Source organism: Chiloscyllium punctatum, chromosome 8 (assembly GCF_047496795.1).
Source record: "Chiloscyllium punctatum isolate Juve2018m chromosome 8, sChiPun1.3, whole genome shotgun sequence".
NCBI lineage: Eukaryota > Metazoa > Chordata > Chondrichthyes > Orectolobiformes > Hemiscylliidae > Chiloscyllium > Chiloscyllium punctatum.
This window is the reverse complement of record NC_092746.1, coordinates 66,171,536-66,189,776: the sequence shown is the minus strand read 5'-3', so window position 1 is coordinate 66,189,776 and position 18,241 is coordinate 66,171,536. Positions and strand designations below refer to the sequence as shown.

At 43.1% G+C, this 18,241-nt stretch overlaps 1 protein-coding gene across 4 annotated transcripts in view; it reads left to right on the top strand.

Annotated features, from left to right (window-relative positions):
• ankrd28b (ankyrin repeat domain 28b) overlaps positions 1 to 18,241 on the top strand; it is a 212,250-nt gene that overhangs the window by 108,259 nt on the left and 85,750 nt on the right. For all 4 annotated transcript variants that reach the window (XM_072575703.1, XM_072575701.1, XM_072575702.1 and 1 more), the window contains 2 exons: positions 7,601 to 7,679; positions 9,091 to 9,161. Coding sequence is in view for 2 of the 4 variants with exons in the window: in XM_072575701.1 (XP_072431802.1) it covers positions 7,601 to 7,679; positions 9,091 to 9,161 (150 nt within the window). In the remaining 2 variants the exon portion in view is untranslated. The remainder of the gene's footprint in view (positions 1 to 7,600; positions 7,680 to 9,090; positions 9,162 to 18,241) is intronic.

Here is an 18,241-nt window from a genome sequence, read left to right as displayed (position 1 = left end):
CTCTCATTTGTAAATACTGAAGAAAAGTACTCATTCAAGACCTCTCCTTTCTCTTCCGACTCAATACACAGTCTCCCACTACTGTTCTTGATCGGACCTACCCTCGTTCTCGTCATTCTCATGTTTCTCACATATGCATATCCTTGATCCTACCCACCAAAGATTTTTCATGCTCTCACTTAGCTCTCCTAATCCCTTTCTTCAGCTCCCTTCTGGCTATCCTGTATCCCTCCAATGCTCTGTCTGAACCTTGTTTCTTCAACCTGATGTAAGCCTCCTTCTTCCTCTTTACAAGACATTCAACCTCCCTCGTCAACCAAGGTTCCCTCACACGACCATCTCTTTCCTGCCTGACAGGTACATACATATCAAAAGACACGTCGTATCTGTTCCTTGAAAAAGTTCCACATTTCAACGACATCCTTCCCTGACAGCCTATGCTCCCAACTTATGCTCCTCAGATCTTGTCTTGCAGCATCGTATTTACCCTTCCCCCAGTTGTAAAACCTACACTGTTGCACGCATCTATCTCTCTCCATAACCAAGGTGAAAGTCACAGAATTGTGGTCACCATCACCAAAATGCACACCCACTAACAAGCCCATCACTTGTCCCGGATCGTTACCAAGTACCAAATCCAATATGGCCTCCCCTCTGGTCGGACAATCTATATACTGAGTTAGAAAAGCTTCCTGGACACACTGCACAAACACTGCCCCGACCAATCTACTTGATCTAAAGAGCTTCCAGTCAATATTTGGGAGATTGAAATCGCCCTTGACTACAACCCTGTGGCTTCTGCACCTTTCCAAAATCTGTTTCCCAATCTGTTTCTCCACATCTCTGCTGCTATTTGGGGCCTATAGTAAACACCCAACAAGGTGATTGCTCCTTCCCTATTTCTGCCTTTCTGCAGCCATTATACCATTTCTAATTAGCAACGCCACCCCCCCACTCCTTTTTTACCACCCTCCCTAATCTTACTGAAACATCTGTCATCAGGAGCCTCCAACAACCATTCCTGTCCCTCTTCTATCCACGTTTCTGTGATGGCCACAACATCATAGTTTGGATGTTGTTAACTCTAATAAGATATGATAGAGATGTTTTACGTAATTTGCTGGGGTATTAGTGTAAGTTTACATCAATAGGAGCGAGATTTAATAACTGCATGAAATTCAGATTATTTTCTCCATTCAGCGCCATACATCCTCTTAAAGTAATGAATTACTTTTTACCTCTGACTCATACATTACACATTTCCTGTGTACTGTTTGTTGTCTTTTTAGAATTACAGCGTGAGTCACTTTACAACCCACAAAAATCTCCCATGGAGTGGTGGAAATATACTTTAAACAAACCATGTTGGTTCCCAGACTGGACTCACTCGCTCCCTTTTTTAAAAAAACTGCACAAACACAGAAAGAGGTCATATTGTAATCATTTCATCCATTATCTTTTATTTTAAAAGGACGCAAAAATAATTACTTTTCAACAATTTTGCTACTGCTTAGCATGCAATTAATAGATGTGAGCTAAGTGGTGGGTGTAACTGGAGCTATATTTATCAATGAATGATTTGATGAAAAGGCTGGTAAAGGAGCAATGGTTGCTGAGGATTCAAGATCCTGCTATTACAGATAGTCTAACCAGTAACAGCATGTACCTAATGTTCACCTAAAACAGTATTAATGTTTAGAATTTCTTGAGAACATCGTCTATAATTTTCTTTTCTTGTGTTGCTCTTGCCTCACCACACTCGAATCTGGGCTGTTTCTTACATCTCTGTCATTGCATAAACTGAGGTCAAATACCTCTTTGCATACCATGGGATTGAATTTCCTGGTCACGATTTAGTGATTGCATAAACTTACTTAGCCATTGGGGAAATCCGTATTTTTTTCATCTCATTTGTAATTTTGAGCATCTGTTTTTAAAGAATTGAGTTCAGCCCTTTTTTGTATTTTAGCTGATGAAGTATTTGTAGTCTTTAGTCATTCCTGTATTTTATGCCCTAACTCTTTCAGTTGCAGGAGTTGCTGTGAAATCTGCTGTGCTTCTGTTGTTTTGTTTTACTCACTTATGGGTGTTCCTAGCTAGCCAGCATTTATTGCCTATCCCTAGTGTCTCTTGAGAAGGTGGTGGTGAGCTGCCTTCTTGAACAACTGCAGTCCATATGCTGTAGGTTGATGCACAATGCCGTTGGGGTGGGAATTCCAGGATTCTTATCCAGCAAAAGTAAAAGAATAGAGAAATATTTCCAACTCCGGATGGTAAGTAGCTTGATGGGGATTTTGTAGCTGGTGGTCTTCCAATGTATCTGTTGCCCATGTTCTTCTGGATGGAAGTGGTCATGGAGGGAAGGTGCTGTCTAAGGATCTTTGGTGAATTTCTGCAGTGCATCTTATAAATTGTACGTACTGCTGCAACTGAACATTGGTTGTGGATGTGGTGCCACTCAAGAAGGCTGCTTTGTCCTGAATGGTGCAAGCTTCTAAAGTGTTTTTAGAGCTGCACCTATCCAGGCAAGTTGGTAATATTCCATCACACACCTGACTAATACCTTTCAGATGATGGACAGACTTTGGGGAGTCAGGAGATGAATTACTTAGCGCAGTATTCCAAGCTTCTGCCCTGTTGTTGTAGACACTGTGTTTATGTGGCGAGTCCAGTTCAGTTTCTAGTTAATGGTGAGGGATTCAGCAACAATAACACTACTGAATGTCAAGAGTGGTGGTTAGCTTGGTCTCTTATTGGAGATGGTCATTGCATCGCATTTGTAGATGTGAATATTACATGCCACTTGTCAGCCTGTCAGTATCGTCCAGATCTTATTGTATTTGAGCATGGACTGCTTCAGTATCTGAGGAATTGTGATTGGTGCTGAGTATTGTGCAATCATCGGCAAATATCCCTACTTCTGACCTAATGGTGGATGGCAGGTCACTGATGAAGCAGCTGAAGGTAGTCCTGCTGAGATCAGTGACCTCCAGCAACTATAACCATCTTCCTATGTGTCAGATATGGCTTCTACCAGCAAAGAGTTTGCCCCTAGTACCCATTGGTTCTAGTTTTGCTGGGGATCCTTGATGCCACACTTGGTCCAATACAGCCTTGATGTCAAGAGCAGTAACTCTAACCTCAACTCTGGAATTCAGATCTTTTGGTAAAAACAAGGACTGCAGATGATGGAAACCAGAGTCTAGATTAGAGTGCTGCTGGAAAAGCACAGCAGGTCAGGCAGTATCTGAGGAGCAGGAAAAAATTACGTTTTGGGCAAAAGCCCTTCATCAGGAATAGGTTATTCCTGATGAAGGTCTTTTGCCGGAAACATCGATTTTCCTGCTCCTCGGATGCTGCCTGACCTGCTGTGCTTTTCCAGCACCACTCTAATCCAGAATTCGTTTTATCCATGTTTAAACCAAGGCTGAAATGAGGTCAGGAGCTGTTGCCCTGGCAGAACCCAATCTGGGCAACACTGAGCAGGTTATTGCTGAGCAGATGTTGATTGATAGCACGGTTGATGACATCTTGCGTCACTTTTGTGATGATTGAGAGTAGACTGATGGGCCAGTAATTGTTCAGCTTGGATTTGTCCTATGTTTTTGTGGACAGACCATACTGGACAATTGTCAGGTAGATGTCAGTATTGTAACTGCACTGGAACAGCTTTGATATGGAAACTGCAAGTTCTGGAGCACAAGTCTGAAGTACTATTGCTGGAATGTTGTCAGGGTCCATGGCCTTTGCAGTGTCCAGTGCCTCCAACTGTTGCTTGATATCATGAGGAGTGAATCGAGTTTGCTGAAGACTGAGATCTGTGATGCTGGAGACCACTGGAGGACACTGAGATGGATCATCCACTCAACACTTCTGGCTGAAGATTGCTGTGAATGTTTGAACCTTTTTTTTTGCACTGATTTATTTGGCTCCACCATTATTGAGGATAGTGATATTTGTGAACCGTCCTCCTACACTGACGTATCTCGTTGATCAACACCATTCATGATTGGATATGGCAGGATTGCAAAACATAGGTCTGTTCTGTTGGTTGTGGGATCACTTAGCTCTGTCTGTCACTTGATGCTTATGTTGTTTGGCAAGCAAGTATTCCTGTAGCTTCACCAAGTTGACACCTCAGTTTTAGGAATGCCTAGTACTGCTGCTATCATGCCCTTCCGCACTCTCCATTGAACCAGTGTTGGTCCCCTGGTTTGATGGTAGTGGTAAATATACCAGTCCATAAGTTGCAGAATGTGCATGAATACAGTTCTGCTGCTCATCGCTCACAGTAGGTCATGGATGCCCAATCTTGAGTGGCTCGATCTGTTAGAAGTTTGTCCAATTTAGCATGAGGATAGTGGCACACCATACGATAGAGGATGTTCTCAATGTGAAGATGGGACTTGGTCTTTCCAAGGATTGTGCAGTAGTCTCTCTTACCAATGCTGTCATTGAAAGATACATCTACAGCCAGCAGATTAATAAGGATGACATTATGGTGGGTAAGTTGTTGGAGGCGATTCTGTGGGAGAAGATTTACATTCCATTGGAAAGGCAAGGACTGATTAGTGAGAGTCAGTATGGCTTTGTGTGTGGGGAACTGTGTCTCACTAACTTGATTAAGCTTTTGAAGAAATGACAAAGAAGATTGAAGGCAGAGTGGTAGATGTTGCCTATATTGATTTCAGCAAGGCGTTCGATAAGGTTCCGCATGGTAGACTGAAGGTTAGCAAGGTTAAGTCACATGGAATCCAGGAGGAGCTAGCCAACTGAATGCAAAATTAGCTTGAAGGTGGGAGACAGAGTGGTGGATTGTTTTTCGGGCTGGAGGCCTGTGACCAGCGGTGTGCCATAAGGTGCTGAACCCACTGCTTTTCATCATTTTTATGTAAATGACTTTAGTTTGAAGATTGGTGGTGAAGTTGACAGTGAAGAAGGTTACCTCCGAGTACAACGGGATCTTGATCAGATGGGTCAATGTGCTGTGGAGTGGCAGGTGGAGTTTAATTTAGCTAAATGTTAGATGTTGCATTTTGGTAGGGCAACTCAGGGCAGAATTTGTACAATTAATAGTAGGGTCTTGAGGGTGTTGCAGAGCATAGGGAGTGAGGAGTGCAGGTGCATGATTCCTTGAAAGTGGGATTGCAGGTAGGCAGGATGGTGAAAAAGGCATTTGGCATGCTTACCTTCATTCGTCAGTGCATTGAGTGTAGAAGGTGGGATGTCATGCTGTGGCTATACAGGACATTGGTGAGACGACTTTTAGAATATTGCATTCAATTCTGGTCTCCTTGCTATGGGAAAGATGTTAAACTTGAAAGGGTGCAGAAAAGGTTTATAGGGATGTTGTCGTGGTTGAAGGGTTTCAGCTATTTGGCAAGGCTGAATGGGGGGGGGGGCATTTTTGCCTAGAATGTTGGAGGGTGAGGGGTGACCTTGCAAACGTTTATAAAATCATGAAGGGCATTGATGGGGTGAATAGCCAAGGTCTTGTTCCCCAGGATAGGTGAGTCCAAACTAGAGGGCATAGGCTTAAGGTGATTTGGGTAAAATTTCAAAGGCATCTGAAGGGCAACGTCTTCACACAGAAGGGATGTTGTCCTGGTTGAAGGGTTTAAGCAATTTGGCAAGGCTGAATGGGGGGCGGGCATTTTTGCCCAGAATGTCAGAGGGTGAGGGGTGACCTTGCAAATGTTTATAAAATTACGAAGGGCAACGTCTTCACACAGAAGGTGGGGGTGTGTATGGCACAAACTGTCAGAGGAGGTGATGGAGGCTGGTACATTTACAACAATCATACCTTACTGACAGTGTCAAGCTGCTGCTTGGCTAGTCTGTTAGATAGCTCTCCCAATTTTGGCACTCATCCCGAGATGTTAGTAAGGAGAATTTTGCAGGATCGACGAGGCTGTTTCTGCCATCACCTCTTCTGGTGCCTTGTTCAATTCCAAGCGGTTTACCCAGTTTCATTCTTTGTAGAGACATGGAAGTGATTGGTACAGCCAAGTGACTTTCAAGGCCATTTCAGAGGACAGTTTAACATCAAACCACATTGCTGTGGTTCTGGAGTTACAAGTCGGCTGGGGCTGGTGAGGATAGCATTAGTGAGCCAGGTGACTTTTTCTGAGCAATTAGTTTTTCAATTAGCAATGATTTTATGGTCATGAGTAGATTCTTAATTCAAGATGTGTTTTCAAGAGGCGGCACGGTGGCACAGTGGTTAGCACTGCTGCCTCACAGCGCCGGAGACCTGGGTTCAATTCCCGCCTCAGGCGACTGACTGTGTGGAGTTTGCACGTTCTCCCTGTGTCTGCGTGGGTTTTCTCCGGGTGCTCCGGTTTCCTCCCACAGTCCAAAAATGTGCAGGTCAGGTGAATTGGCCATGCTAAATTGCCCGTAGTGTTAGGTAAGGGGTAGATGTAGATGTAGGGGTATGGGTGGGTACGCTTCGGCGGGGCGGTGTGGACTTGTTGGGCCAAAGGGCCTGTTTCCACACTGTAAGTAATCTAATCTAATCTAATCAAATTCCACAATCTGCCGGGATTTGAACCCAGGTCCCTAGAACATTAGCTGGAATAATTGCATAGTACCACTAGGCCATTGCCTCCCCTACGGCCACATCCAATTATGCTGCTGGCCTCTCTGATTCAGATTTTGTGTCTATTTTGACTATATATTTAGAATGATTTCTTCTACAGATATTTATCAATAAGCTCTACACAATTCCAATGAACCTAATTTCAATTCCAATTTATCCTAATTGATTGAGGCTTCACAAATCCTTTTCGGTTTAGTTTTCCTCTGCTTGATTTTTTGCTGATTCAGGAAGGTTTGGATATCTGATGTGAGTTGGTGAAAAGTTCTGAAGGCAACAAGCTTTGATGGAGTAAGGATTAACTATTCCTTTGGTAGAAATGTTGATAACCACAGGACACATTTTTAAGATAATTAACAAAAGGACCAGAGCAGAGTTGAACTTTTTAAAGGAGAAAGTTATAATCCGGAATACACAACCTGAAAAAGTGATGAGTAGGTTTGACCAGCTTTCGAGAGGGAATTGAGACACAAACTTGAAGAGCTAAAGCTTTCAAGCTTATGAGGAAAAGATATAGGAGTTGGCCTGTGGAATTCACTGCCACAGAGTGCAGTGGAGGCTGGGACGCTGAATGTCTTCAAGGCAGAAATTGATAAATTCTTGATGTCACAAGGAATTAAGGGCTACGGGGAGAATGCGGGTAAGTGGAGTTGAAATGCCCATCAGCCATGATTGAATGGCGGAGTGGACTCGATGGGCCGAATGGCCTTACTTCCGCTCCAAGTCTTATGGGATTTTAAAGGAATAGCTCTTTCAAAGAACTGCCACGGGTAAGATGGCCTGAATAATGCCTCTTCTGCTGTAAGAATCAAGGAATGAACTATGTGTCCTGGACTTCAGAATTTGAATGGAATGTTGTTTTACTGTTAGCTACAACTGTAGATACCAGGTTGCTACTTGGTTTTAAATTTGGAGTAATGTGGCAAAGGCTACTGTTATAGGCATTGTCACTTTGATACAACAAAGAGACTTACTGTAAAATTATTTTTTCTCTCATTGTAGGATGCTGAGAAGAGAACTCCTTTGCATGCTGCTGCATATCTAGGAGATGCTGAAATTATTGAACTCCTTATTCTATCAGGTATACTTCAACTATGTACTTCAACTAGCTTACAGAAAGGTTGGTGTTTCCTGTGGGATTTCTGCAAAATCTTTTTGGGTTGCAACAGGAGATCAGAACAGGCCCCATGGAAATACCAGACAAATGTTAACAATTTGGATTTTGTATTTTCACTTTCTGTATCTGTCTGTATGAAATACTCTGAAGCTTACTGTACATCTCATTTCAATGGTGCACACTAGCCAGACTCTCAAAATAGTTTACAGAGCCATTTAAGAGCTTTTATTTGGCTGGATTGTCAGCATTATTTTTATAAAATGCAACTCAATTGCTTGCCGTTTGTTAGCTGAGAGCGTGAAAGAACCAAATAAAAACAGGATTCAACAAATCACGTCAACTTAAACATGCACTCATACTTAACTGTTCAGGTGAAATGAATTAAAACTCCAGTTATCCCACTCTGCTGACCAAGTGAATGTGATGTGTTCCCAAACCTGAAGACATCTCTATACCAGTCTGATACGATGTCTGTAAATTTTAGACTGGGTTTTGATTGCCCAGTCCACTAACCTCAGTGGTTCCATTGCATGCTGGCCAGCCCACTATGGGTTGATGAAAACTGTGATGGTCAAGCATTGGAAAATGTCAGTTTTCATGTTAATAAAGATAAACTTTTCCTTCTGAGCTTGATGACCTTTTTCTACCGAGCTTCTCGGCTCTTTGAAATGACCTTCGTGGAAATCATGTCAGTTCTGGGCTGGGAAGAGTTGCCAGCTAGATTGGGGGTTAGAGCTTCATTCTCCATTCCTGACTGTTGTGCTGGGCTGAAAATTAACCCATGACCAACTTCAAATTTCGAACCTTTGTTACTACCTGCAGCAAGTACTCCCCTATGTCAAATGAAGAAAGCATTTCACTTGCATGTCAATTTTTTCAATTCATCCTGCTTTTGTGTATACGGGTAGCCAATCTTCCAAGCTACAGAGCGGATGCTGGAAGGCAATTGTGATAAGAGTTGTTCTACAAAGTGCTTAAAACCAAATTGCTTGGATTTTCTTAAGTTGCCTTCAATCAAACAGGCAAGCTGTGTTTATCTTGTATTTTGATCTTCACTTCCTCAAATCTTTATCAGATTCATATAAACAATTGTATATTTGTTAATTTAACATTTTTAATTTCTTTTAAACTGGTCTTGACCAACTCTGTCTTTTAATTGAAAAGGTTAATTAGGTTTTGCTACTAGCAATGGACTTCCTTGTTTTAGGTCAATATTGCAAGTCACTTTAATCATTCTTGCTAATCCACTGAACATTGAGCAGAAGCATTTTAACTAAATTTCTCATCCTTCACTATCATTGCAATTATATTAAATTGGTGTAAAATTTTGGTGCAGATCATCACTAAATAGCAACATTATTACTTGTATTTGTAGGAGCTAGAGTTAATGCCAAAGACAACAAATGGTTGACTCCTCTGCATCGTGCTGTTGCTTCATGCAGTGAGGTATGTGTAAATGACTTTGAACTTGTTATTGTAGAATTAGAAAATTTAACCTTAAAACCCTGCATAGAGGTGATTTTGATTTTTCAGTATTGCATAAGACAGAGTTCCAAGTATTGGAAATAATCACCTCAGTGAATCTTCTTGACTGGAACCAGGAATAATCTTAATTTAGAAAATAAAATTCACTGCCAGGGATCCGGGTTCGATTCCAGCCTCAGACGACTGTGTGGAGTTTGCACGTTCTCCCCCTGTCTGCGGGGGTTTCTTTGAGTGCTCCAGCTTCCTCCCACATTCTAAAGGTGTTCAGGTTAGATGAATCAACCATGCTCAAATAGTGTTCAGGGATGTGTAGGTTAGATGTATTAGTCAGGGTAAATGTAGAGTAAAAGGGTAGGGGAATGGGTATGGGTGGGTCACTGTTTGGAGGGTCATTGTAGACGTGTTAGGCCAAATGGCCTGTTTCCATACTGTAACGAATCTATGATGCTAGACATGTGAAAATGTAAACAAATACCGGATTTTTGCACATTATACAGTTTAGCACTTCAGTATTTGTAATCATATAGTCAAACGGCCCAGAAATAGTCTCTTTCGTCCAACTTGTCCAAGCCAATCAAGTTTCCCAAACTAAACTAGTCCCATTTACCTGTATTTGTCAGATATCCCTTTAAACCTTTTCTACTCATGGACCTGTCCAAATGTCTTTTAAATTTTGCAACTGTGCCTGCATCAACCACTTCCTCTGGCACTTCTTTCCACATACAAATCACCCTCTGTGAAAGCGTTTCCCCTCAGGTCCCCTTTAAATCTTTCCCTTCTCACCTTAAACCTATGCCAACTAGTTTTGAACGTACTACCCCACAGAAAAGATCTTTGCTATTCACCTTACCTATGCCCATCATGAATTTAAACACAGGTTGTATTACCCATAATCTGCCTGAAAAGTCAACTGTTCCTATTGATACAAATACATAGAAAGACTTCAAAATGTTGCATGCCTTTTGGCTACAACTAATCAATTCAAATAAGCTTAAAAAACAATGTATATAGTTTTAATTTACAGTTTTCTATTAGGACTGCAGAAAGATTAAGCCTAGCAGGAAAAGTAGTTTTGCAACAGTGTCCAACCTGTAAACAAGCTTGATTTCTGGTCAGCTTTAACAAATTTACATTTAAATATGACATTTAAAATGCACAGAATGATGTCAAGATGCACATTAGTTCCATACTTAATCTATTAAGCGTGGTTATCATTATTTGTATTACGAAGTCATTTAGGACTGCCAATCCAAAAAAAGATTTTTGTTGGAGATGGAATACCAAAATCAGTCTGATTAAAATATTAAAAGTCCACAGAAATTAAAGTCAAATTCAAACAGGCCATCAGCTGTTATTAGCTGCAACATTGACAATTTTCAATAGTAAATACTGACTAGAATATACACCAAGCTCGTGTAGAAGGGCAAGGCTACATACGCTGGGACTTTTTTCATTGGAGCATAGGAGGTTATGGGGTGACTTTATAGAGGTTTTTAGATTAGATTAGATTAAATTCCCTATAGTATGGAATCAGGCCCTTCAGCCCAACAAGTCCACACTGACCCTCTGAAGAGTGACCCACCCAGACCCATTCCCCATATTTACCCCTGACTAATGCACCTTACACTATGGGCAATTAAGCATGGCCAGTTTTATAAGTATGAAGTTTATAAAATGTTTATGCTTTGGAATTGTTTCTAGTTTAAGATAAAATGAAGTGATGGTGGGTTTATGTGATCTGAATTCTACTTGTTAACAAACTTAGGTGGCTTGGTTGTTATGCAGCCATAAGGCTTGCTGAGGATGTATAACATGCTCATATGTGTATAATGGCTAAACCATCTGTGAGTAGACTATTGATCTTTGATGCTCATAGAGATGTTAAGAATGTCAACTTGTATAAATAATTATACTTTAAACTGTTCATTTCTAAAACAAATGAAGTTGCGAGTATAGAAGAACATTAATCAGATATAGGATCTGTTTGATCCACATTGCCATGGAAACATGCTTTGGAGGGCGGAAAAATTCACAGAAAGTGATTTCAGTATGAGGTTGCATGGTTTTTGTGCCATAAATTGGGTCAGAAATGTAGATATGCAGGAGACCTCTTGTGTCTTTTGTTTTATTTTAAGCTTAGTTTGTAGTTTTCATAATAATTAGCAGAAATTGTTTACTTGTATTGAAAAAGTGCTGACCTCAGTTGCTGCTCCTGAGTGCAGCCACTGAGTGCCAGTCTTGCAGGGGATAACCAGAGATAGCAAAGCTTTGAGGGTGATGTGTCTGTGGTGGCCTGTTACCAAGGTGTCATGCTAGATAGCTCCTTGTTTCAGCTAGGATAGTAAAAGAATAAGATAGAATACCTGAAAATACAACAAGAAATACTATCAGCCACTGATAATTCATGATGGGTTTAGTTTATTGTCACCAGTTCTCCTTTCTGCGCTGAGTCTAAAGGAAATACCGAATTATCAATGGTAGAGGATAGACTTTCATAGTGCCTTAGCAGAAGAGGTACTTGTCTAACATAACAAGGTATTGTTTATTGCATGCAAGCATTAGGTACAATTAACATTAGCTAGGCATAGTTACTCTGTCAGACTACATAAGAGCTAGGAGAAGGTGAGGATTGCAGATGCTGGAGATCAGATTCGAAAGCATGCTGCTGGAAAAGCACATCAAGCCAGGCAGCATCCGAGGAGCAGGAGAATCGACGTTTCAGGCATAAGCCCTTCATCAGGAATGAGACTTGTGGGCTGGGGGTCTGAGTGATAAATGGGAGGGGGTTAGGGCTGTGGGGAAGGTAGCTGGGAATGTGATGGGTAGATGAAGGTTCAGGGGGAAGGTGATAGGCCAGACAGGAGGGTAGAGCAGAGAGGTGTGAAGAAAGATTGACAGGTCAAGAGGGCGATGCCAAATTGGAGGCTTGGGACTAGGATAAGGTGGGGGGAGGAGAAATGAGGAAACTGGTGAAATCCACATTGATCCCGTGTGGTTGCAAGGTCCTGAGGCTGAAGCAGGGGCATTCTACCTCCTGGCATCAGGTGGTAAGGGCTTGGCAATGGAGGAAGCGCAAACCTGCATGTCTTTGGTGAAGTTGGAGGGGTGAGTTAAAGTGTTCGGCCATGGGGCGGTGGAGTTGGTTGGTGTGGGTGTTCCAGAGATGTTCTCTGAAACTATCCACAGGTTGACATCCTGTCTCCCTGATGTAGAGGAGACCACACCGGGTGCAAGGAATACAGTTTGGAAGTATGGGCAAATTTCTGTCGGATGTGAAAGGATCCTTTGGGGCCTTGGATGGAGGTAAGGGAGGAGGTGTGGGTGCAAGATTTGCACTTCTTACATTGGCTGGGGAAGGTGCTGGAAGTGGGGGGTGGGGGGTGGGGGGGGGGGGGGGGGGAGAGGGGGAGGGGGGGGCAGTGGGCGTCGCTGAAGGAATGGACTCTCCGAAATGCAGATGGGGAGGGAAATATACCCTTAGTGATGGGGGTTGTTTGTAGATGGAGGAGGATGATACAATGTATCCGGAGATTGGTGGGGTGGAAGGTGAGGACCAGGAGGGGGCGGGGTTCAAGGGCAGCAGTGGAGGAGATGCACTGGAGGGCATCATCGACTATGTGGGAGGGGAAATTTTGGTCTTGGAAGAAGAGCTGTGAGGCATCTCTTCCAAGCTGTGAAGCGGTCTGACGTCAGAAATTAGATGCCACATCTATCAGGCCTTCTAACAGACTGACTGTTTCTCCATGCAAAGACTATGTGACATTAGTGTAGTGGGTAGAGCACAAGACACCTAAATATTAATTTTGCTCAGAGCCATTACCTTGTATAACATCTCCCTCCAAGTATTTTGGTATTTAGTTAAAGAGTTTAGGTATTTGTGTGTATATAACTATTTATACATTTGCCACTATCTTATCAAGTTCTACCACGTAATGGTGTCATCAGCAGGGAAATATTGTAGTTAGGTCACCATATTTTAATTGTTGGACATATTGGTATAAATGTCAGCAGCATTTCTACTGGCCATATATCCACAAGGACGTACTGTAGTAAAGCTTTGCAGATCTTGCCAAGCCTGCTAGAGATTGGGGGAATCCTCCGCCTGCAATAAAGCCTGCTGTCTTGATTTCAGTGCTGGCTTCTGGGGAACTATTCAGTAAGTACTAGTGAACCCTGTGGGACCTCTGACCAAAACAAAAGGGATCTGTCACAATGTCCTGAACATCATGATGTGGCTACCTGATTCTCTGAAGCTTTACCCCTGAGAACTGTATGCTCCACCACAGTAACTACATAACAGAGCTCCAGAGCAACTCTTCCATGCTTGTGAAGTGGTCTGACAATACTTAAAAAACCTCCCAAACAGCGGTGAATCAAAAGGCAGTTAAAAATGCCATGCCTGAAACCTTCCAGCCAGGAGACAATGTGTTAATGCCCTAGCAATATCAGGTGAACCCCTACACGTCCAGTTCAATGTCTCATCTAGAGTAGTGAAGTACATCAGGAAATAAATTTTCTAATTAAGACCCAAATCAGGGTAAGGAAATAAAGGCGAGGTCATTTCTCATGATTAAAGCAATTCCACTACCAAGTAGGGGACAAGCAGAGAAAAGATCTGTCCCATTGCCACTTACATAGAGGCCACCGGCAGTAGTGGGGATGGATTGAGTAGAGACATGGATGAGGTGCACATTGAACCCCTTATTACCCAGCTAACTTTACAGAATTAGAAGCAACCGTAGACTCCTTATGTGCCCGCCTGGTGCGGGATAACGAGCAGACTCAATGAGGCAGCTCATTACATTCAAGGATGAATGCAGGTATTAGGCAGGCTGCATTATCCTAGGTCTATGTAATATAGATGTGAGAGAGGCCTATCCTATAAAGAAACATCTGTATCAAGCAGTCCTTGAAAACTGGGTCCAGGTTCAGAGATCAACCAATAGAACTTACCAGCAGTTGTGAGAGTTCCCCTGTTGTGTTTGTGCCCAACGCGGACAGTTCCACAGACCTCTGCATTGCCTGCCAAAAGGTTAATGTGGTGACTAAAGCCAACCCCTACCCAATACTCTATCTGGAAGATTGCTTAAGCAGATAGGTAAAGCTGAGCGAAAGTGAAGACTGCAGATGCTGGAGATCAGAGTCAAGACTACAGTGGTGCTGGAAAAGCACAGCAGGCCAGGCAGCATCCAAGGAGCAGGAAAATCAACGTTTCACGCAAAAGCCCTTCATCAAGAATGAGGCAGGGAGCCTCTGGGGTGGAGAGATAAATGGGAGGGGGTCAGGCTGGGGAGAAGGCAGCTAAGAGTACAATAGGTGGATGAAGGTGACAGGTCGGAGAAGAGGGTAGAGTGGATAGGTGGGAAGTAAGATTGGCAGGTAGGACAGGTCATGAGGATGGTGCTGAGCTGGCAGGTTGAAACTGTGGTAAGGTGGGGGGGAGGGGAAATGAGGAAACTGGTGAAGTCCACATTGATGCCCTGGGGTTGACGTGTTCCGAGGCGGAAGATAAAGCATTCTTCCTCCAGGCATCTGGTAACGAGGGAGTGGCAGTGGAGGAGGCTTAGGACCAGCATGTCCTTGGCAGTGTGTGAGGGGGAGTTGAAATGTTCGGCCACTGGGCGGTGGGGTTGATTGGTGCGAGTGTCCCGGAGATGTTCCCTAAAGCATTCTGCTAGAAGGCGCCCAGTCTCCCCAGTGTAGAGGAGACCGCATCGGGAGCAACGGATACAATAAATGACATTTGTTGATGTGCAGATGAAACTTTGATGGATGTGGAAGGCTCCTTTGGGGCCTTGGATAGAGGTGAGAGAGGGAGGTTTGGGCGCAGGTTTTGTAATTCCTGCAGTGGCAAGAGGAGGTGCCAGGAGGGGAGGGTTTGTTATTGGAGGGCATGGACCTGACCAAATAGTCACGGAGGGAACAGTCTTTGCAAAAAGCGGATAGGGGTGGGGAGGGAAATATATCCCTGGTGGTCCGTTTGTAGGTGGTGGAAATGTCGGCAGACGATGCGGATTATGCGGGGGTTGTTGGGGTCCTGTTGTGGTTCTGTCCTTGTTGCAGTTGGAGGGGTGGGGTTTGAGAGCGGAGCTGCAGGACATGGATGAGATGGGTTGGAGGACATCTTCAACCATGTGGGAAGGGAAATTGTGGCCTTTAAAGAAGGAGGCTATCTGGTGTGTTCTGTGGTAGAACTGGTCCTCCTGGGAGCAGATATGGCGGAGGCAGAGGAATTGGGAATATGGGATAGCATTTTTGCAGGAGGTAGAGTGGGAAAAGGTGTAATCCAGATAGCTGCGGGAGTCGGTGGGGGGGGGTGGTTTAAAAAAAAAATGTCAATGTTAAGTCGGTTGTCATTGATGGGGATGGAGCAGTCCAGGAAGGGGAGAGAGGTGTCAGGGATGGCCCAGGTGATTTAAGGTCGGGGTGGAATGTGTTTGTGAAGTTGATGAACTGCTCAACCTCCTCGCGAGAGCACGAGGTGACACCGATGTAGTCATCAATGTAGCAGAGGATGAAGTGGGGAGTGGTGCCGGTGTAACTACGGAAGATGGACTGTTCTAGGTCGCCAACAAAGGGATAGGCATAACTGGGGCCCAGACGGGTCCCCATGGGATACCCCTTTCATCTGGAGGAAGTGGGAGGATACAAAGGAGAAATTGTTGAGGATGAGGACCAGTTCAGCCAAACGAATGAGTGTGTCAGTGGAAGAATACTGGTGGGATCATCGGGAGAGGAAGAAATGGAGGGCTTGAAGACCCTGGTCATGGCAGATGGAGGTGTAGAGGGATTAGATGTCCAATAGGTACAGCCAATTGCATTAACCAGATAGATTTACTTGAGATGTATTGGCATGTTCCCTTGACTGTCTCTGTTAAAGAAATTTCCCCTTTGTAATCCAGATGGGCTGTATCACTGTCGAGTCATGCTGTTTAGATTCTGAAGTGCCCTAGATGCTTTCTAAACAATAATGAACCAGATACTGGCAGGCTTAATTGTGTGGTGGACCTAGATAGTCTGACTATTCACAGTGACACCTGGGAAATGCACTTTAACTGGAAGCTGTCTTCCAGAGAATACAGATAACTGACCGAGTGATCGTTCTCACACATAGGTTCATTAAGGCCTTGGTAATCTATCTAGAACAGGTCTTTGACACATTCTGTATTGTCCCAGTTGAACTGGTGTCCCTCTTTGTCTGTGTGTATGGGTACCTGTGCTGCAAAAGTAGATAGTGTACCTTAGTTCCCCATTCACCGAAATGTTCATCACCAAATCACAGTAACCATGCTACTGATAGGAGTACTCCAAAAAGCAAAGTATGGATTGAAAAATATACCTCTGCTTTCACAAAGTTGTGGCAAGTTTAACAATATTGAGTATAGGAGTTGGGATGTCATATTGTAGCTGTGCAAAGCATTGGTGAGGATGCTTTTGGAATACTGCATACAATTCTGGTCACCCTTTCTTAGGAAGGATATTGTTAAACTTGAGAAGGTACAGATAAGATTTACAAGGATGTTGTCTGGACTGAAGTGTATTGAGCAACAGAGAGAGGATTAATAAACTGGGGCATTTTTCCCTGGAGTGTTGGAGACTGAGGGGTGCCCTTATAGATTTATAAAATCATGAGGGGCATGGGTAGGGTGAATAGGCAAGATCTTTTTCCTTAGAGTGGGAATGTCCAATACCAGAGGTCATAAAAAAAATTCAGAATCTGTGCGCAAGAGCTTCAATACGATGAAGTAAATTCAAGTTAAATGTCTATCTGGAAGCAGTAACCATTTTACCAATAAGATTCCTCAGTGATTAGTGAAATGAAGAATTCAAAGTTGTTGTCCAATATATAGAAAACTGAGATTTTGGAGAAGATTTGTAGCGTAGGCTGTAAGTTTGCTTGCTGAGCTGAGCAGATATTTCGTCACTATGCTAGGTAACAAATTCAGTGAGCCTCCGGTGAAGCATTATTGATCTGTCCTGCTTGCTGTTTCTGTCTGGGTTTGTTGTGGTAGGTGATATAATTTCCGGTTCTGTTTCTGAGAGGTTGGTAAGTGGTGTCCAAATCTATGTGTTTGTTAATGGAGTTCTGGTTTGAATGCCAGGCTTCTAGGAATTCCCGTGTATGTCCTTGTTTAGCCTGTCCCAGAATGGATGTATTGTCCAAGTCGAACTGGTATCTCTCTTTGTCTATGTGTATGGATATGACATACCTGTGTGTATGGAAACAGGAAGACACAACACACCCAGAGACGCTAGCCACCCTGCCATATATGAAAAACATCTCAAAGGTGGCGACCAGACTACTTCGACCTCTAGGTACCATGGTAGTCCACAAACCTGCCACTACACTGAAATGGCTCTTGATGAATTTAAAGACCTTGCACAACACCCAGCAGAACGAACATCTTATACAAAATACTTTGCACGGACTGCAACAAACATTACATTGGACAGACGGGCAGGAGGCTAGCCACCAGGATACATGAGCACCCACTAACCACCAAAAGATATAACAATCTATCGCTGGTATCTCTCTGCTTTTGAAGTCGCCAGAGCAAAAGGAATTGGCTTTGTTTTGATTGCAATCTTCACCAGCGAAGTACTGCCTTGGCATTAAATAGTGTGCTGATGTGAGCCTTGGATTCATAACTGCCTGAACTAGAATCAGACCAATAACTGAGTCAGTTTGAGTCCTCCTGAAAATTGGCAGCAAATCTATTACTTTTTGAAAGATTTTGAAATAACTTGCAAAATAAAATCCCATCCACTGCCTATAACCAGTTATTGAGAGGCAAGGAAATCAAGGTTCTTTGTAGGCAGGTGAGAATGTGGAATTAAAAGCACATCCATCAGCCAAAATTTTATTGAACGGTGGAGCATGCTTATGGGGTTGAGTGGACTACTGCTTCTCCTATGCCATGTGTTCATAGCAAATAAAATTCTGTGACATTAAATCCTGAAACTGTGATAAAAAACATTTTAAAAATGAAAGATTTGTTTCACTGGTTAATGAATAAGCAAGAATTGTATCAAAATGACTA